The 21,775-nt window shown below is 38.6% G+C and overlaps 1 protein-coding gene across 5 annotated transcripts in view; it reads left to right on the top strand.

The window, feature by feature from the left end:
• The window catches only part of LOC136842484 (putative leucine-rich repeat-containing protein DDB_G0290503), a 44,289-nt gene that overhangs the window by 1,036 nt on the left and 21,478 nt on the right, over positions 1 to 21,775 (top strand). For 4 of the 5 annotated variants that reach the window (XM_067109867.1, XM_067109864.1, XM_067109866.1 and 1 more), the window contains exons 2-12: positions 334 to 435; positions 8,162 to 8,285; positions 10,085 to 10,724; positions 14,064 to 14,162; positions 14,985 to 15,141; positions 16,318 to 16,463; positions 17,813 to 17,977; positions 18,221 to 18,331; positions 19,094 to 19,207; positions 20,758 to 20,878; positions 21,131 to 21,264. In XM_067109867.1, coding sequence (XP_066965968.1) covers positions 376 to 435; positions 8,162 to 8,285; positions 10,085 to 10,724; positions 14,064 to 14,162; positions 14,985 to 15,141; positions 16,318 to 16,463; positions 17,813 to 17,977; positions 18,221 to 18,331; positions 19,094 to 19,207; positions 20,758 to 20,878; positions 21,131 to 21,264 — 1,871 coding nt within the window. In that variant the 5' untranslated portion in view covers positions 334 to 375. Of the gene's footprint in view, positions 1 to 244; positions 436 to 8,161; positions 8,286 to 10,084; positions 10,725 to 14,063; positions 14,163 to 14,984; positions 15,142 to 16,317; positions 16,464 to 17,812; positions 17,978 to 18,220; positions 18,332 to 19,093; positions 19,208 to 20,757; positions 20,879 to 21,130; positions 21,265 to 21,775 lie in introns of those variants that run through there. The other variant, XM_067109865.1, reaches the window with a different exon arrangement.

The raw sequence follows: 21,775 nt of genomic DNA, 5'->3' as shown, positions 1-21,775 counted from the left end.
TCTTAAACATATGGCTCCCTAATGACTTGCACATTTGCAGAACCATTCCATAACAACAACATGGCAGTCTGGTCTTGGACCACAACTCCCTCTTGGTTTAATTGGCTTGGGCGTATTTCTCCCTAAGGGAAGGAGTTACTGATATTTCAGGAAAGCAGTCACTAGCAACTTGGCCTTGAGAAATTATGAAGTTTTCTTTAGCAAAAGCATTAATTAACCATTGTCATATATCAAAGAACTAGATTGCGCATGTGCTCCATTCCCCTAAGTTGGTTTTTGTAGTTATCATGTTCTGTGCATAAAATTTTCTGAAAAAAATTATTTCTGTTGCAGGGGGCTTTGCATTTGTAAGGTGATGCATTAAGGACGGAAATTATGGATGCTGATAATGCAAAGAACTCATCTGAATCTGGAAATGGATTATCTGAATTACAGGTAGGTTGCATGAAGGTTGGTAAATATTATTACTGTAATCTGTTGTTTATTGTACAGTAATTAACTTCTCAGGTAATATGCCAGAAAGTTATGGGAAAATACTGTAGTCTCTATGCATTTCATTTTACAAACCCTAGAAAGGCTACAGTATCCTCATCTACATTTAACTGTTGCATTTCCATCATTTAAGTGCTAGTTTTGTTAGTTCTGATCTATTTGCTTATCATTTTATATATTGCAATACACTCCCTGAACACCTGAATTAGCCCTGGTCACCTACCAGCCTGAACTACATCCCCATAACTCATTACCCGCTAAGTGGGTAATTAACTGTCAGCGTTACCAATGCTTACAGGAAAATCTTATCAAATGAGTTACCTAGCGTACCGTTGGCAACGCTGCTGCAAGTTCCAGCCGAGTGTGGCCGAGATCCCCAATTGCTTTTTGTTCGCCATGCTGCTAGGACTTGTCCTACATCAGGTGAATTTTGGTTCTCAGCCCTACCCCCATAATAATTTTTTTGGGATTCTGGATAACGACTTGGACCGGATTTTCACCCCTTTCTCCTGGATTGTACCATTTTGTGTGGTTTTGGATCTTCTCCCGTGTCTTGACTTGGCCTGGATTTTAGAACTGAAATGGATAAATTAGACAAAAAGATGCCCCCCTCGGACAACACTGCAGCTTCCACCTCTGCTACTGCCGTTACGACTGAGCTCTCTACTGCTGGAGACACTGCAGCCCATCGTTCGTGCACAGCCTGCAAGAAAAGGATGAGTACCCTAAAACATGACAGACATTCGTTGTGCATAGCATGCAGGAAGGTTCAATGTAACATCACTTTGAGATGTGACGAATGTAGGTCATGGTCGATAGGGCAAATGGAGGATTATGTGAAGCACAGGAAATCTTTAGCTTCTACGAGTAAGCGTAAGGAACCAGAGGTAAAGACACAGGGTTTTGATAAAGATGCCTTCGAATCTGAATTGTTTAGAAAATTAGAAGACAAACTGTCAGCTAGTATGTCTAGTTTATTTTCTAGCTTTATGCCTAAATTAACAGAAATGAAAGATCATGACAAAAGTAATAGGGAAACAAAATCTAATCATTCTCTTTCAGCTCCCCTGCCTGTTCCAGAACCAGCCCTAACAGGTGCTGGGGGTCATGGAGAACTACAAACCTCAAAGGTAGGATCTGCCGGCACCCCCGGCACGAAGCAGGCAGTGTTAGCAGCAAATTTCCCTTTCCCTCTGGTAACGTAAGTTCTAAGGTGAATTCAAATGTAGGGTTGACTCAGATAAGTAGGGATAGTGTATTAGTAGATAATCAGGAAGATAAGTTGAAGGTGCAGTTGGCTTCGGAATCAGGTGTAGTTAAGATTTTGGCTCCCTTGCTAGATCCAGCAGCAATTCTTTTTCTGGCAGAAGGCTCTCTGCAACAAATTTAGTTGCAGCAAATTTAGTTGCTAGTACTTCATGTTCGGAAAGGTTGGAGAATATCCCTTCCTCTTCTTCTTCGGAAAGGTTGGAGAATATCCCTTTCTCTTCTTCTTCTTCTTCGAAGATTCCTTTTCCTCCAGGGGACAAACCTTCGTCCTGCGCGGAGGCTATTTCTGTCGATCAATTGCTAAACATTGCAGAATATAATGCTGACTTGTTGGGTCTTTCTAAAGGTTACAGATCATTAGTTAGACATTGTTTCAATCTAGGTTTTTCTAACATATATGATCATGTCTTAAAGAATCTCCCGGAATTCACTAATGACGTTTTACAAGACTATCAGGGGGGAACAGAATCAGTCTATTTTCTTTCTTTAAAATCTATGGCCTCTTCTGTATCTACAGACATCTCTCTTTCCCCTATGGCTTCTAAATCTTCTTCCATTGCTCCTTCTCATCCTTCCTTTTCAGGTCATTCTTTGGGGAAGCTTTCGGTCTCTTTGGTCGCTCATTCGGGTTCCTTACCTTTAGCGGACTTGCCTTCGGGACAATCTTCGGTAAATCTCATAGCTTCTCAGGCTCCGGATCTAATTGCTGCAGCAGTTGGCGGTGCAGCTGTCCCTGCATTCAATGTTCCGGTACCAATAGTCTCCACAATCGCTCCGGTAGCTAGGATGACTGGTCACTTATCATCCGCCATCGCTTTGGGTTCGGTACCTCGTAGCTTTCCATTTGAAACTCCTTTGAGTTCCAGTCCAACTGGGACGTTCTCCACCTGCCCGACGTCATCGGCAGGAACTCCAGTGGTTACCCCGAGTGTGACTTCTTCACTCTTCCCTCCTTCGGTGCCTTCTTTCTCAACCTTTCCAACAGGTTTTCCTGTTCCTCCGATTAAGGCGGTGTATGTAGGATCGGGTTTGGTTTCAGGTCATCAGGGGTTTTTCCCCCTTTGTTCTTCTTCCTTAAATAGCGGAGTGTCTGTTCCGGTTCCCCATTCGCATGTGGCCTTGATGCATCCGAATCTGTGTTTCAGGTGTTGCGGCTTCTTCGCTTCCAGAAGTGGGCGTGGTTCGTCCAGGTGTGGCCAGCCCAAGCAGGGCGCCATCGTCATATGAGGGTGCGAGGTTTGCGCAATCCTTTTCGGTTGCCTCCAGTATGATTGCGGCTGATTCTCCAGGTGTTTGTCCTGCGCACCCAGGTGTATCGTGTTCCGATTTGGCGGATTCAGTGTTTCCTAGGAGTCAGCCTGTCTCTTTTCCAGTCTCGACTCGTTTGGACCTGTCTGATAAGGATTACTCTTGCGAAGAAGAGGATCCGGTACCTGAAGCTAGTTCCCCTTCAACGAATGAGAACAAGTATAAGCGGATGATGGACTTTGTTCATGCGCTTTATCTGCAGTCCAAGGCTCCAGAGGAGCCTATTCAACCGAATCAGGCGATGTTCGAGTCTCTGATTGCGACAAAACCAGTTGTTGCTCAATCATCAAAGAATCTAGTTTGGTTTGGCCGTGTCGAGCAGGCATTGAGAGAGGCGGACAGTAGGGTAGCGGCTTTAATAGGGTCGGATAAGCAGGATTCAACCTTGCTTCCTATTCGGAAGGGGTTTTATAAGGTTGTGGGTAACCCTTCTGCGGGTGTTAGGGTCCCTCTAAACGAATCGGTGGAAGCTCTCCTATATAGGGTTCCCTCTTCAAATCGCCTGGTATCTGTCACGGCTAGAGAGGCGGGTGTCTTGGAAGATACCTTCCGTAGTCAGTCGGAGGCCTTATCCCATTCGATGTGGATGATATCAGGATTAATGGGGTTCCTTAAACAGGATGGATATTCTCCCTCAGACCCGATGTTATTCGACAACCTCATCACTTCGGTGCCAATGGGCTTAGCTTACCAGGCGAACATTTCGGCAGGATGCATGACTTCTTTGGTAAGAAGAGGAGGGACTTCTTTCTGAATCATATGCCTCCCCATTATCCGGACATCCACAAAAGGGTTCTGTTGAGGGCTCCATTAGCACTCAGCAACAGTCTGTTTAGGGAGGAAGATGCATCGGCCATGGTAAATTTTGTTTCCTCTTGATCAGCAGTCGAGTCACAACAGGCAATGATTCGTGTGGCAGTGCAGAGTGCCAGATCACCCATAGGTTCTAGAATGACATCACTGTCTAAGCGTACACGTTCCAGATCTCCAGCTAGGTCTCCTAAGAAAGTCTGTTTCTCCTCCAAGTCTCCTGCCCCGGCATCAGATCCGAAACCTTCTGTCCTTAAGAAGGGTTTTCGGAAATAGGAGACATTCCCTTTGTCTGCACCGGTAGGAGGTTGCCTGGCTCCTTTCTGGAACATCTGGAAGGAGTGGGGCGCAGAGAGTTGGGTAGTGGAAGTGTTAAGGAAGGGGTACAGTCCCTTTTCACTCTCTTCCTCCTCTATCCAACTCACCGGTTCAACTTCCCAGTTATTCCCCTTCCTCCATCAGGGGAATAGCTTTGGCAGCAGAAGTCCGAGCCCTTTTAGAGAAGGGAGCATTAGAACCCGCTCCCCTTTCCCCAGGGTTTTACAGTCGGATCTTCGTGGCCCCAAAGTCAGGAGGATCTTGGAGACCCATCATAGATCTCTCGGGTCTCAACTGGTTTGTCATCTCGCCGAAGTTTCATATGGAAACTTTGCAGTTGGTGCTGCGGTCAATTCAGAGAGACGATTGGATATTTCAGTGGACCTCAACGACTTAAATCTCCAGGTTCCGATTCATCAGGAATCTCGGAAGTTCCTTCAATTCTCGGGTCCAACTGGAATATTCCAGTTCAAAGTCCTCTGCTTCGGTCTGACCACAGCACCTCAGGTATTTACGAGGGTGATGTCTCCTGTATCAGACATAATGCATCGTCGGGGTTTCCGGATGAGGAGATATCTCGACGATTGGTTAGTTCAGGCTTCGTCGGTAGACGAGGTTTTGCAGGCGAGGGATTTCTTACTGCACTTATGTCAGAAGTTAGGGATTCGAATCAACTTAGAAAAGAGCTCTCTAATTCCAGCACAAACAAAGACGTATTTGGGAATAACAATTCAGAAGTGTCTTTTGAGGGCTTTCCCGACGGAGGAGCAGGTCTTGGCAATTCTGAGTCAGTTGGAAACATTCCTATCGGACAGAGCTCAACCTGTGAGCCTGTGGAAAAGCTTGCTGGGCCGAATGGCCTCCCTCTCACTTCTAATTCCAGGGTCTCGTCTCCGGATGCGTTCTCTACAGGTCTGTCTCAGGAATCGCTGGGACTTTCGGGAGGAGAATGCGTTCATAGTCTGGGACGATTCTTGCCTGAAGGATCTTCAGTGGTGGTCAGAAGAACATCATCTGACCATCGGCGTAAGATTGGACTCCCCCCTTCCAGACGTTCATCAGTACACAGATGCCTCAGATCGGGGTTGGGGAGCAACCCTGGAGGAATGTCAAGCTCAAGGCCTTTGGAGGGATCTGGATCGGAAGGAGTCCATTAACTACAGGGAGTTAGAGCGGTAGAGGAGGCTGTAGGTTGCTTCGCAGATCAAATAAGCAACAAGACAGTAGCGCTCTTTTGGGACAATGTAACAGCAGTGTCCTGTCTCAAGAAAAGAGGGGGAACAAAATCACAAGAATTAAACGAAATAGCACAGAGAATTCTCTGTTTGTGCGACATCCACAGAGTTACTCTCATTCCCCAGTTTGTGTCGGGAAAACTCAATGTTTTGGCGGATGCTCTGAGTCGGTCGCAAGAAGTTCTGGGGGGAGAATGGACACTAGTTCAGGCGGAGGTACAACTTCTATTGAACAGATGGCCAACAACAATAGACCTATTCGCTACAAGGCTAAATTTTCACCTCCCAGTCTACTTCTCCTCAGTAGCAGATCCCATGTCTTGTGGGATGGACGCCATACTACACTCTTGGAACGACATGAAAGTGTATGTATTCCCTCCATTCAGAATGATTCAGGAAGTGTTGATGAAGCTCAGGAACTCCAACAACACCCAAATGACTTTGATTTGCCCTTTCTGGCCCCAAAGACCTTGGTTTCCGGACCTTCTGGACTTGCTGACGGAAGTCCCGGTATTCCTCCCAGAGAGGAAAGATCTTCTTAGACAGCCACATTTCCATTACTTCCTACGGAACCTCCGCATGCTGAAGCTAGCTGCATGGAGACTGTCCAGCGAGCGGCACGTCATGCAGGACTCTCTAAGGCAGTGGCTCGTCAACTGTCTTTCTGTCTGAGAAGATCATCCAGGAGACTGTATCAGGCCAGGTGGGCGACGTGCTGCAGTTGGTGCCGGAAACAAGGTCATCGTATTTCACGTCCATGAGTGGCGAAATTAGCAGACTTCCTCCTGTTCCTAAGAAGGGAAAAGAAACTATCCTACTCTACGATCACAGGTTACAGGTCGATGTTTAGTAGCACGTTCCATTTCCATCTACCGGAATTGGCGACCAGCAGAATTTTTCACGATCTTCTAAGGTCTTTTAAAATAGAACGCCCAGTTCTTCCACCGGCCCCTTTCGTGGGATTTAGCAGCTATGTTAGGTCTCCTTAGATCGTCAGCATACGAACCCTTAGAATAACTGTCACTAAGGCAATTGACGAAAAAGGTATTGCTTTTAGTTGCACTGGCCACAGCTAAAAGAGTAGGAGAAATTCAAGCTGTTTCGAGGACCGTATCCTTCTCAGGGAAAGATATTTTTCTTTCCTACCTGCTGGAATTCGTGGCAAAATCAAAATCAGAATCAGAATCCTCTCCCCAGAGCGTTTAAGGTCGCATCTTCGGAAGATTTTGTAGGAGGTGACACTTCAGAAATGTTGTTATGTACGGTTAGGGCTCTGAAGGTTTACTTGTCGCGTACAGAAAAGCTTTTGCCTCGCCCGAGAGCGCTATTCGTTTCCCCTAGATGTCCTTTGCATTCTACCTCTAAGAATGCTATAAGTTTCTTTCTACGAGAAGTGATTCAACAAGGGTCAGAGAATTCTTCATCTCTTTTGGAACCATCGAACTCCTCTGGGCATCCAAGGGCTCAGAGTATTAGAGGAGTGGTGACATCTTCGGCATTCCTCAGGAATTTTTCAGTGTCGGCAATCTTAGAAGCAGCAACTTGGAAGTCAGTCTCTGTTTTCACGTCTTTCTACCTTAGGGAAATTCAATTTTCGTCGGAGAAGGGTTACTCGCTGGGTCCTTTTGTGGTGGCCAACCCAATTCTTTAATTAAGGGTAAAGTTAGGGAGGGGGAGGGTGAGATTTAGGCAATATAGTATAGGAAAGTAGAACTATCAGTGGATCGGAATCCATATTGGGAGTATAAAGTTTGACATTAGTGCGGTGGAGTTAGGCAAATCCAAGTTTTCAGATTCAATTTATTCACCCATTCTGCACAAACATCGACGACAATGGACAGCGATGAACCAGAAGAGACTGCACACTCAACTTATCCTCCATACATGAGAGGCTACGATAGCCACATGGGAGGTTCGTCACACTCCTCCATACATGAGAGGCAATGAATAGCCACATGGGGGGTTTGCCATTCTCCACTACATGGGAGGCTCTGATTAGCCACATGGGAGTTTGTCTTCTCTTCATCCATGGGAGGGTTTTTGAATACCACATGGGAGGTAGCTTGACTCGGTACCGTGACATGAGACTGACGTCGAGGGTACTCTCTTTACAGGCATCCCCACCTGCCGAGTAGATAACCAGGTGAGGATTCATTTATATATAATAGTAGGCGAATAATGAGTTACCTGCTTTACTTGTTGGTAGGTCGGACTGACTTAGATTGATCCCACCTCCACTAAATTTTGTTAATCGTGCTAATTCAGGTGTTCAGGGAGTGTATTGCAATATGAAGTTGTCATAATAAAACTAATATTGTAATACTTTCCTGAACACCTGAATGATTCCCACCCTCCTCCCCACTTCAGTCTGAATAGTGAATAATACAATTGGGGATCTCGGCCACACTCGGCTGGGACTTGCAGCAGTGTTGCCAACGGTATGCTAGGTAACTCATTTGACAAGATTTTCCTGTAAGCGTTGGTAATGCTGACAGTTAATTACCCACTTAGCGGTTTAATGAGTTATGGGAATGTAGTTTGGGCTGGTAGGTGACCGGGGCTAATTCAGGTGTTCAGGTAAGTATTACAACATTAGTTTTATTATGAAAACTTCATTTTGAAATAATGTATATCCTGAATTAAAATTTTCACTATCCAAAATCATATCATGAATATGTTTTTGAAACTAGTATAGTTGTTGTGAACTTTTATTTATTTATTTTTTGCAGGAAACTGAACAAGATAGTGATGGCATATGGAGCACAGCCTCGGAATACAAAAGTGATGCAGAGAGTGATATGATATCGACTGATTCCGTTTCACATGAGCTGCTGACTGTTAGAGATAAGACTGGTAAGATTTCTGGTGGTGTTGACTATACACCACATCTGCGAGTTTTTCACATCCGTGCAAAAAATAAATCTTGTAATTTACACATTCTTGGTACACAACGTTAACTGAGAGGTCAGGACCCCACTTAAGTCTGCTAAAGCTCTTTTATTAACACTGGGTGAGATGTACCCGACTTTATAATGAAACCCTTAACTCCCTGCTTCACCTAAAACTTCCAGTGCTGATTAAAGACACTTAAATGATTCATTGTTGTATTAATTTGGTAGAATATTAATAGCCAAAAGAGACATTTTGTTTAACACAATTTGGGGTGTAGCCTACATGGTGTAGCATTTACTCAACTTGTCTGCTCTAATTTTTGTTTAAGGATGAACACAAAAGTCACCAGCATAGTTGAAAACTTTCAAATATATTTTCATCTGTGATAGTATATTTCAGTATCTTATGGCATAAGTATGGTTGTTTTATTAAGAAATATACCTTCCTGTTAACCCCTTATCTTTATGACTGCATGAAGGACAGTTCATTTGAAAAATAGTCTTGTGGGAGGTCCAACTCTAACCAAGTCCTTTTCAGTTGTGCATGTCTTAGTGATGTATCAGATTAAAGTTATCACAAGATAGGAACTGTTACAGCAGAAAGTATTGATATTTTGAAATTTTCATGTAACGGGTAATTTCAGCTTATGACAAAATATTGCTTAGTACATAAAAACTTTTTCACTAATGTGTAACGTAGATGATAACAGTGATTATTTTGAGTATGTTAATGGGTTAATCATTTAAGTATACAATGCACAGATGATTTTAGTTGTTGGGACAGTTGATGATCCATGTCAAGTGTTGGTATTAATTGTTATCATATGCAGTATTGTGTAAATGAAATGATTCATGTACAGTCTATCACAAAATATTGAAATCACTCTAGAAAGAAGATGAAATCAAGTTCATTGGGGGTTTTGGAAGGCTTTTCCTCCAGTTAATGTAAGTGCTGAAGCTGGCAACTTAAAAAATTAAATTTAATGCACATAAAACTTTGGAAGAGCTTGATCATGGGGATAATAAAGATTCTTGTTGCAACTGGCATTAAGACGCATCACTGAGTCATGTTTAATGTAAGGACGTGGGTTCATTGTATGACTGTGTGTAGAGGCAAACCTTGCTTTGTTTATACACTTCTGCTTATATATGTATTTTGTTCTCTGTGGCTAATAATAAACGTTTTATATCACTATGCAATTTAAAGCAATATACTGAACAGGAAAATTTCAAATTCATATTGAATTTTATAGTTAAAAGTACATTGATTATTATAATTAAAAGTTGGTGCTCTAGGTCACCACAGTAATTTTGCTTTTAAAGATTGTTACATCTTATAACCAACAGATGGTAGCCTGTTGGCATTTGAAAATTAAATTTTGTTAGGCTGTTTAGGATGTCTCATTTTAAAAGTTTTGCGTCTTTGGGTCTAGTTTTATTGTTGGCTTTTACCACCCTCTTAATTTCCTGTTTTCTTTCAAGCTTTTCATTTGTTCATATTTAAGTCAACTACACTGGTTTCCTTGAAGTGCTTTTTTAAATTTATAGTTTACATTCATTACATATTAAGCAGAAAATTTGTTTTAGCATTTAATTAGTATTTAGCTAAATTTTATCAGATCTCTCTGATTGACATTGTTGTATGTATGTTTTAGGAAGTTTGACAATTAAAGTATTTGTAATAGTTTCAGTGGCTATCTCTATATTTTCACTTTGGGCATTTAGAACTAAAATAAATGTATAATTTCTTTGTATCATCAGCGCTTCAAGGAGAGGACCTAAATGAAATTCAGCAGTTAATCTCAGATGCAGAATCCTTAGCCTTAGAGAGAAGTCAGAGTATATCTAGTGGCAGTCCAGTGGCAGACAACATAAATCACTGTGGACAAAGTGCCCAAAATGTGACCAACAGTCCTAGAGAAAAAAAGATCTGCCCTAGTCAACAAACGAGTTTTGAAACTGATGACTCAGGGTACTATGGCAAGGGTGATGTTGCTGATGAGCCTCAAAATGCTTCAATGAATAGTAAATGTTTTAAAGACCAAGGTATACCCAATTCCAGAGAGTCACATCAAGGGGTGCAAAATGTTGAGACTAAACAAATGAGGGATGGAGCAAGACTTGGGCCACGTTTTTATGGAGCAGCACAAGCCCCCTTTAAAGGTGGTTATCTCAGTAATTCAAGTGAAAAGGCAAATCTTTATCAGGATAGTTTTGTTCCTAAGCAGAAAGCATTTGTCAAGCATGACCCTGAAGAAAAGCATTCAGTTACCAAGGATGTAAAAGAAGTTTGTAACTCGTCCATTAAGGAGTGTCGCGAAACATTTGAAGGTGATATACCACCAAGGCACTCAGGAGGTACTACTTCTGCTCTACCTTCCAGCAACACACAATACCAAAGGTAAGAATTCAAGTTTCCATATGAAAAAAATTTTTTTCAATTACCCTTTAAAACCAGTGATGAAAATTTTAAATGAAAGGAAAAGATATTAAGAAAATGACAATATGCAGAGCAGAATCTAGCATTGCATAAACTTTTCAATTGCAGAACTACAATGAAAGCAGATTTTGTAAATTATGTCATTATTACCAAGTAGTTTTGTGCAGTTTGGAAGTAATAAATTTTATGGAAATGAATTGAGTTTCACACAGTGTAGACTGCATTGAGATTAATAAATTTTTTAAATTTTTAAATCTGCTAATTTTTAGTAAACAATATTGGAAAATTAGTATTTTTGTATATTATCTGATTGTGTTTCCAGTTTTCTCATCTTCCACTTTAATTTTCACTGGAAAAGCCCAGGATGCCATCAGGTAGATAACATACGTAAATGAACAGTGCTTATGCTTTAAATGACACTTCAACTAGGAAGACTTGAAGTTTAGTCATTTTTTTATTACTTAATGTTTTGTGGTAAGATTTCATAATGCACACATTCTTTTTAGATTACAGAGGAATAATGTAGCTGAAATGCCATTAATTTTTATAGCTTTCATAATGCACACATTCTTTTTAGATTACAGAGGAATAATGCTGCTGAAATGCCATTAATTTTTATAGCAATAGTAATACAGTAGCTTTTTTATATTTTAGTCATAATTAAACTAGTTTTAGTTTAAATTTTAATGGGTGTTCATTTTTAGTTCACTTTTTATGGTTTTGAAGTGAGCTTCAATGAGATGCATGTTCAGTTTCCTTAATATAAATGTGTCCTTGCAAAATTCAAAGCTCTTTATTTATATGTATTCTATGTCCCAGAAGGGCAGATGCTATCTTGCTGAATAGCTGCTTAAATCAGGAAAGTTCTGTTTAGTGATGTGAACTCTCTCCCTGCTAGTGCTAGGAAGTATGCTTGTTTCACAAGTAAGTCAAATTACCTTACTTTTGAGCTCATTGGTTACACAGAGATGTTTAAGTACTTTTACAACAACATTACCTTACTTTTGAGCTCATTGGTTACACAGAGATGTTTAAGTACTTTTACAACATTTTTGGTCCTTTGTAATCTTCAGGTAGCTCATCTGCTTTTTATTGTAAGGATTGTTTTTACTCAAATGGGGTATGATTGATTTGGGACATATTAGCAACATGTTTGTTGAGTTTGTGTTGCTGTGGCCAGAGTTATGTAGCCTTCTGATATGCAGCAGCTACATGTATATTTTTGGGCACAAATGGAGGATGACTGTTTGTTGACAAGAAACATTTGGCAGGAAGTTTGAAATTAAGAAAATATTCCCAAGAAATTTGAATCTTGGCTTACATTGGATAATGTTAGTCATTAATAGGATTTTGCCCTGTAGTCTTCTACTGGGCATCCTGGAGTAATGTTTGGCTTTCATGTGTATGGGGCACATCAGATTCTTTTGGAGGTGTGATGCCATTCTACATAAATCAGTTGATAAATCAATCAAATCCATTGAAGGCACATGACAATTGCTTCTCACTGGTCCATATGTGTAGTGGACTGAGCATTGAGTTTTGTTTTTTCTTCAAGTACACAGAACTGTCTTCAGGTCTTAAAACCAGTTGTTGGTTAATAGATGCTGGGTGGAGTCCAGCCCCATGCTAAAATATCTCTAGTTACTGCAGTTGGTAAATGCCTTGTTTATGAAGGTGGACACACCTGAATTCTTGAAGATTTCACCGAATTTTCCTTTTGTAAGTCAAGTATTTCTCACGTGTGGGCATGAAGTATAGTTAAATCAGGAATTGAACTTTGTATTAGTACATGAATTCAGGACTAAAGCCATCTCAGAGTACAGATACTAGAATTATGAAGTGTCTAAGACTTTAAGATAGAGGTGAGATGTGAATGCATAGCATGAGCTAGGTCAGTCAAAAGAGTCATTTCATTATGATGCTTTAAGCTGTGCATTCAGTGCTAAAATGAAATGACAACCAGAAATGCATCATGGTAACCAGTGGACATATACAACTTCATTTGCTCTCAAATTTATTATCCACACAGATGCTCAGATATTTGCACATAGTAAGAACAATGATTTGCATGTTGTGTTATACTTTAATGGTATAATTTACAATTTAATAGAAATTTTTAAAAAATGTTAAAAATAGCATATTAAAATGAAAGATGAGTGAAACCATCATCAAGGCCATTTAAGATACCATTGCATGCTTTACTGTCTTTGGACAAGGTTTGAAAGTAGCAGCAGACTCGGACTTCATACGAGGTCTGTGTCGCGGGTTCAAATCCGCACCCGGCTGGTCAGAGGGGCGGACACTTTGCTATCTGTGTAGACACCCCGGGATTATGTATGTAATCAACGGATAGGCTTGCTGAAAGCAAATGGGTGTTACAGACAAATACACACACAAACAAAGCCACTCTAACATCTTCTAAAAACAAAACAGATGCCTTACACGTCTCGAACTGTCAGCCTAACCACTCACACCTCCTCGCTGCTGGGAGAAAGGGAGCTGGGGATTTGGCACGATACATATACACATGTGCTACCGGGGTCTAAGCGATGTCAGGCAGGGCAGCTGATCGAGGCTATGGCCTACCCCAACGCCAAATCAAAGCCCTTGAAAAGAAGGCATCGTGCTTACCCCATATGAAAAATGGGAAAAAAGCACGTTAAACGAAGAAGAAGAAGGAGAGGGTTTGAAAGTGATATTGTTGTTTGAACCTGCAAACTGAATCACTACATGCATTTTTATTGTTTTGCTTATTATTTTTTACATTATAGGCCCAGAATTTTTAACTAATAGTTAGGTGAGCTCATATTACATTTTTATCACTTTAGTTGTTGAAGGAGGTTGGGTATGCAGATCATATCCAGATCATATTTTGCCTTATTTACATTAAATTGCAAAGCAAATTATATATCAATATGGATTTATTTAGCTTAAATACTTTGAACTTTTACTGACACCTGTTTTGAATGCTAGATCATTAGGTTTTCTGCAACTTAGGAATTAAGAAATGCCTTTTTTAATGTGACACATTTACATTTTATGAATTGCATGGTTTAATATTTCATATTATTTATAGGTGGAATGGCACCCATGTCTGTTTGGAGATAATTTGTTATTAATTCCTTTTGAACTTATGTAGTAAATTGTACATAAATTGCTTTCAGTCTTCTACCTTATTTACAGTTCCATTCTGTCTAACTAGGAAGGAAACCATTTAAACATTTCTTCATCTCATCTGCTGATTATCACTTTTAATTATTCACCTTTACCTAAAAAGCTTATCTCAGACTTTCTTGACAGGTTTGCAGCAAAAGAAGTATCGACATTAGTACATGATGAATGCAGTAACCTTCTTCGTTTGGCTTTGACCTCCACAAGTAACCTTGGAAGGATCACAAGGTATGAATTTTAGAGTTGTACTTTTCAAAAATGGTTTAAAGTTGTGTTAAAATACAGTTTCACAGTTTAAGCTGTCACTTTGACAAGCTGCAGATAACAAAGCACTCCAGTATTCCTTAAATGAAAGATTACTGTAACAAAGGGAGATGGTACTTTGGTTTTGGGAATTCTAGGCATTACTGGAGTAAGTTACACATCTCTGAGAAGACTGATAAACTGAATGCTTGAAAAGCAGTAGAAAAATTTTGTATGGTAGAGTACTTGGTCTCGAGTGAAACTTTGCAGGTTACTTGTTTAACCTGCTGCTAGGGAACAGGGGCCCATTAGGAAACTCAAAGGGAAAAGGAAAAAAGTAATTGTACAGCTCTCTTACACTGGGCTCCAAGCAGCCCAGTGGAGAGTTTATACAGAAAACCTTGAAAACCTATGATGCATACCTCCGAAGTGAGGGTTCTCCATGAGGGACACAGGAAGCTCTTAAGGCATTTCCTCCTCCCCCCCAAAAAAAACTATACTTCCATTATTGCCAAGAACTCTCTTGTTGTATGGACTAGAAAAAATGAATATTTGGAATTTTGGGCACCCAGTTTATTAGATGATGAAGAACATGGATGGTAAAGAAGTTTTGACAAGTTACTGGGTTACAACAGGAGCTTTGCAGCCCATAAGATGATGGAATGGAGACTACTGAGCAATTAGCCCCCCTTCAGGAAGGAGTAAGAGGTGTTAGTAAGGAGGTCCATATGTGAAAGACTTCATGAAATAATTGTGCATGATAGAAAACACAACTTCTTTAAACTTTACAATGTTTATCATTTATAGGTTACTGCGCCAAGTAATGACCCTCCAGTTTGGTGTAGATACCCCTAGAGTTGCAGAAAGTGTACAGAAGGAATTAGAAGATTTTGAAAGACAACATTTAACCCTGCAGTCACAGTTAAACTCTGAAACGCCAAAGCTACAAACTACGCTTAGCCAGGTATACAATAAATTATATGTTAGTTTTTTATTAGTTGTTAAACTTCAGTAGTGACCAGAAAGAACAGACTTGTGGAGTTTCTGCTAATATAGTAAGTTTCAAGACCTGTTATCGGGTAGGGTTTTACTGGCACAAAAATCCACGAGTAAATTGAAGTACAATATTAACAAATTAGTTGAGACGAAAACATGTAAACAATTCTTTATTCTTGTAAAAACAAATTTCATTTTCCAGGTACAGAATACTAAATTAGATTTAATAATAAAAAAAAAGAATACTGTGTAGTTAATGATATCGTAATAACCTTGTATAATTCATTAAGGATACTGTGTAGTTAATGATATCGTAATAACCTTGTATAATTCATTATCATTGTTATAGTTCTATGCTAGCTTTTTCTTCTAAAGGATTTACGACTCAACTTTTGTTTTGTCTTGTGCACTCTTTTAGGTTGTTGAGGCACCCAACATGCCATCCTTTCTGTTGCTTTGCTTAACTAATTGGAGTTATTATTAATGAGACTAGCGAGTTACATTTTTATACTGTCATAGGTCTCACCTGAAGGATGTATCCTGATTTGAGAGTTGAAAACAGGAGCAAGGTAAAGTTGAGGACGTTGGACAGCTAAGTAGGATGAGACCAAAGGGAATGGATGAAAAGTAAAAAGACACTGAGCAACACAACTGGGACCAAAGTGTGTCCTCAAGGCACACTGTAGTAAGATGTACCCTCCTTCAGAGTAAATTGGTTGGATTATTTGTGCTGCTATTTGTGGTTAGCTGGTAAATGTGTAGTTGCCCATTGTTTTCAAACCCTTGGATGTACCATAGACTCTGTACCAGAACCTTCCAAGTCATTGGTGTGCTTACCCTTGCTTGAAGGTGTGCTTCAAATATACCTTTTCTCTTATATATTAATATTTGTTATGTTTAATGTTACTGATTGTGCATATTCACTTTTACTTATTGATATTTATTATTACTGTAATCAAATACATTCAGTTTCATCTGTTATTTGTAGTCAGTTCTATAAATTCAGATCTATTTATTGCTAATTAATTTGTATTTATATTTTTTGCAAATACTGCACAGTACATCATTTACATGTACAGTAGATCACTTCTTGTCTTTTTAAAGATTATCTTCATGGGTGTCATATGAATATAATTTTTTATAGGTGCAAGCACTAGAATCCACTCTCATGGAACTGCAAAACGAAAGCGCAGCAGTTGAAAAAACTGCATCCTCTATTTTACAAGTAGTAGAAGAAACTTTGTCTTCATGTGGTCTTCATCACATGATTGCCGTTACATCCCCCAGAAGGTATATTTGTACAGTATATGTTTTATGGTATGGTGGAAGTGAGCTCATTAGATGTCACAAACCACTTTTATATTTCAAGTCCTGGTCCTTATATTTTCTTTGGAATCTGTAAATGACTATTATTAAATAAGCTTATTATACTTTATGTTTCTCTGCTCTTCCCTTATTTTACTTTCATGTATCATAATCATGTATTATTTACAGTACTTTATTTATTTTTATTTTCACTCCAGTTTAACTTATAACAAAGTAACGGGAAAGTTTTACCTTTGCCGAGGCCTGACTTTCTACCATCTTTTACGACCTTTTTATATTTCTTACATGTGCTTTTCCAAACATTTTGTTCCTTCCTTCTATTGATTTTAGAATACAGTTTCTCCATCTTCTGTGTTGCCCTCACTTTCAACTCAGCATGTAAGAATCTGAGTTGCTTTTAGAATGCTGTTTCTCCATCTTCTTTGTTGCCCACTCTTTCAACTCAGCATATAAGAATCTATTTTGTATTAATTGTGCAGTCGTAATATAATTTTTGCTTCAGCACTATTCTTATATGTTATCAGCTTTTCTATGGGCTTCTTAAGCCTCGTGGAACAATTCCAGTACTACTCCCCCTGTTTTTTCTCACCATAACCGTATCCCTGCATCATGTCTCACAACCAGCTCCCCATTGAGGTCTACTCAAACTAGTATACCACATAACTAACACTTTATTAACCTTCCTAAAAATTTATATGCCTCTTCTGGTCACGCTTTCTGTAGTATACATAATGAGAACACATATTTTAAGTTTTTTCCAAGAATTATTTTAGTCTTCATTGTGATTTCACTTATTTTTTCCACTGCTATCACATCTACAGTTTCATCTTGGACTACTATTCCAGCATCATTTATTTTGTCCTGTCTATACCCCACTGGAATTTATATTTCTTTATGGAGATATTAAACTTTTAAAAGTCTCCCATTTTCATAATATCTTCATCTACCTCACTTTTGAAATCAGGAGCTCCAGTATATATTTATTATGCTTTTATTGCCTTAGGATCACTATCAGGCTTAAGGAATAAGAGTATCACTATCCTGGGAGAGAGACTTTAACAGTCTCTTTCTTTCATGCAGTTAGCCAAACTGTTACGAGGTCGTTTTGTCCTTCTGTTTCCTTTTGATGTGAATTAGTACTGGAACCATCATGAGTTTAAAACTGAAAAGTGCATAAAAAGCATGAGAGTTGATTTATGAAATTTCCAATTCTGATTCTTCAAGTTCAGTCTTTTGGAAGTACTGTACAATCATTTATTCAAAGCATCAGCAGTAGCTTGTGAAGCTGAATATAATTTACTGATTACTTACAGGCGGAGTGTAGGGCGGACACTAGAAGATGCAGAGTCAGCTTTAGCATTGCTGCTGGGAGAGTTGAGTAGAAAAGTGGCACACTGTAAAACCCTTGAGCATGAATTGCAATTTCAAGAACAAGAAAGAGAGAGTTTACAGAAATTAGTGACTGACAAAGAAGCAAGGTTAGAATGTACTATAAAATATTTACTGTACTTTGTTTAAAGTATAAAGAAACAAAGATTAGGATTTTAATTTATCAAGGTTATCCCATATGTATGGAATTTAATACATATTTTTATTGACATAATCTGTTGTGTTTTGTGAACATCTGTTATATACTGTTAATTATATTTCTCTTAGACAGTGGTTAAATTACTCATTTGTGATGATTTACTCAGGAGTTTAATCCTTCTCACATTTTCCAGACTGCTAACTCTGCAGAGAGACCTTGAAATTACGAAAGAATGGGGCAGCTCTGAAATATCAACCCTAAAGCTTTGTCTGGCTCAGGCTGAAGCAAATGCAGCAGAGATACGGTACGTAAATTATTGTGCTATGAGTTTTACGTGTAACATTAAATTCAACTTTTGCAAACTTATATATGAACTCAGTATTACATTGGAATTTAGGGCAAAGAAAAGATTTAGTGAACTTATATTTTACCACATTCACAACTACTGCATATGCCTTTAAGGTTAAACAGCACCGCTGAAGAATTGGATTTATATGATTCTGTGTGGTAGATGTTTCGGGTGATGTTTTAAACACAAACCACTTATTGCACATACGTACTTTAAGGCTTTAGCCATGGGTTTTTGTATTTCTCCACTTTTTCCTGTGCAGTGTTAATCTTTGAACTACTGTGGTCATGGAAAAGGAAACAAGATATTCATGCTGAGACAAGAGCTGTTGGGGAACTGAAAACTAATATACTCAGTTTTTAATATTCTCTTTTTCTTTATATATTCTGAAACATGAAAAACATTGTTACACCAGTATCTCTTGACTTTAAGTTGACAAGTATCTCAGGCTAATGAAGGTGTAGCTCTCTAGTGCTAGGTATTGACAAGTTGTTGCAGTTCTTAAGAGGTGTGTTTAGTCTTACAGAAAGAAGTTATAGATGTGTCAAAGACTAGTTTTTATACAAAACAAAAATATAAAAAAAAACTGTTTACATTAATTGAAGCATGACATTGACTGGTTTATACAGTTTTTTTTTAATTGAATGCAGTGCGTGAACCAAAGCTTATAGTCCTTTTTATTGAATAGTATATATAATTTAAAAACTGATTTTCCAGGATGGATAAAGAAAGGGCTTCAGAAATGTTGAAGAGGCAGAATCATGAGGATAAGACAGCAATTAAGAAACTTCAAAAGCAGCTAGTAGATGTTCAGCATTCATCTGATTCAAGGTAAATTTTTCTTCATATCCATGTTCTGTATATTCTGAATATAATGTTGTATTGGTTAAGTGCAGTTGTGTTAGAATCTGTACCTAAATACTACTTGTACGTAAATCTTAAAGTAGATAGTTTTTAAATGGCACTGTACTGTGTGCCAGAATTGTGAATTTTTATTTGAAAGATTAATTTCATGATGTAAACTGTGCCTATAGAAAGCAATTGTGAAGGTATGTGGAAGTTTTAATGGCAGTTCAGGTTTCCTTAGTGTTTCACTTCTGGAAAAAGTTATACAGAATGCATTGGTTTTTTGGCCTAGACTAAGTGCTACATTATTGTTGAGTTATTAATGGGTTGCTTTCATCTATACTGTGTGTGCCAGATGTCTTTTTCTAGCCAAGACGTGAAGAATAAACAAAAATAGAAAGAGGAGGAAGAGGACAAATGATTGATTCATTGTAGATACAATACTACTTGTTTTGTATGATTGAACCTGAATCATCACTGGAGCCATAGCTCTAGATATAAGGCTAAGGGGACCAGCCCTGAAAGAATTACAGAAATCAGAAAAAATGGGAAATTATATTTGCGTATGGCATTTGACAACCTGAATACAGAATTTCCATTTCAAAATTCATTGTATTTTTGTAGTTATTAAACATTTCACACCCAATCTCAACATACTAGACCTATGATGCATATCTGGTAAATACAAGGTAGTAATTTTTCAAATTATATTACAATGACCATTACTGAAAAAGAATTCTCCCGTCAAAATTGACCGATAGCACTTCCTCCCTTCCTGAGACTACATTAATCAGTAGACAAAAGCTTCAGTTATTACAAATCTTGGAAGAAGTAACACTTTAACTCTTGAGCCTGTGGTTGGCCACTCAGGCTTTAGAAGTCCATACCCTAAAACTTGAGTTATTAACTTGAAACCCTTACACCTCCATTATGGATAAAAAGTAAAAAGGCAGAAAAAGAAAACAATGCAGTCCAGTAATAAATGGAAACTGCCAAGAACCTTTAATGTCATCTGCAGCTTGTCACACAAGACACACTAATCTGTGGAAGGCAAGCACAGCTGTAGCCAAAAAACACCCTCTTTGAAAATGAGGTGATTTTTGAAGCCCACGGCCATTGATATCACAAAACAAACTTCATAAAGAAGGTCCTTTTAAAGCCCAATGCCACTGATAACATTTGAAAAACCTTTCATAAAGAAGTACCTTTTGAAATTCAAAACTGTTATCACATAACAAACTCCTCATAAAGAGGAAATGTTTGAAGCCCAAAGCCATTGATATCACATAACAAACCCTTCATAAAGAAGTGCCTTTTAAAACACAAAACCATTGATATTGCATAACTAAGTCTTAATTAAAAAAGTGCCCTAACTCTTAATTAAAAAAGTGCCCTTTAAAGTTCAAACCATTGATATTACATAACAAACTTTTCATAAAGAAGTGCCTTTTGAAGCCCAAAGCCATTGATGCCACATACTAAACTTTCATGAAGCTGTGCCCTTTGTTATATTTCTTTTTTTTTTTTTTTTGCAGAGTTTCTCAGTTAGAGGGTGGCCTGCAAGAATTGACAAAAGAAAAGCTGACTCTAGAGTCATCACTGCAAGAAATCAGAAATAATTACAGCATCCAAGAACAACAGATTAATCTAATGAATGCAAGTATCATTCCAGCATAGACATGTCCATGCATATTCAAAGTACCTGAACTGTTTGTTTTCTTGGTAATGGTGGTATTATGATCACTAACAGGAAGCTAGATTTCTGTCTTACCTATTCAAGTATACTCTTAGTGGAAAATATGTGCTTAAGTTCATCATTTTATGCTAAATGGAATGTTTTATAAAAATAATTTCTGAGTTGATGGGTCACACCTTCCCACTTAACGTATATTTTCCCTTTTGTAACAGGAAGAACACATGATGCTGGTGGCTGGGCTGAGATCCACAATCAAACACCAACAGGTAGACATTGAAAAGTTTCGTCAGCAAACGGAAGAGACCTTAAATGAAATGAGGAATTCAGTTCATCATTATAAGGATTTGTAAGTTTTAGTTGAGGAGGACAATCTTCATTGCTTACAAGTTAATTATTTACTGTGAGATCTTTCATAACTATTTCCTCTAGTTATTTTATTTATATTTAAAACTCTCTTACTTTGGTAAAACCTTAGGAGTACAGACCACATGCACATTGCTGCATAGCAAGATCAAAGTAATAAGGCAATGGATAAAACCTCTCTTACTAGTGAGAGCCCCTGTCTCATATATCAGAAGCTTATACTTTTAACTTCTTTGCTGTCATTACAAACTTGTGATAAGTGATGGTGAACATGTAATAATTGTTTTTCATTTGAACATTACAATTTTTCACTTTCTGGAAAGGAGACTTGATAATCTTCTGCAGGTGTCTTCTCTCACTGAGATAAAATTTTAGTTAAACTGAGAATGGTTGCAAATATTGAATGATTTTAGTAGTAAATATAGGCAGTCCTCAGTTATTGGCAGGGTTCTGTTCTCTGATGGTGAAATAAAATTTTAGTTTAAACGGTGATT

The sequence above is a fragment of the Macrobrachium rosenbergii genome, chromosome 10, assembly GCF_040412425.1.
Source record: "Macrobrachium rosenbergii isolate ZJJX-2024 chromosome 10, ASM4041242v1, whole genome shotgun sequence".
Taxonomy (NCBI): domain Eukaryota; kingdom Metazoa; phylum Arthropoda; class Malacostraca; order Decapoda; family Palaemonidae; genus Macrobrachium; species Macrobrachium rosenbergii.
The sequence above is the reverse complement of the archived record's forward strand: the minus strand, read 5'-3'. Positions and strand labels throughout refer to the sequence as shown.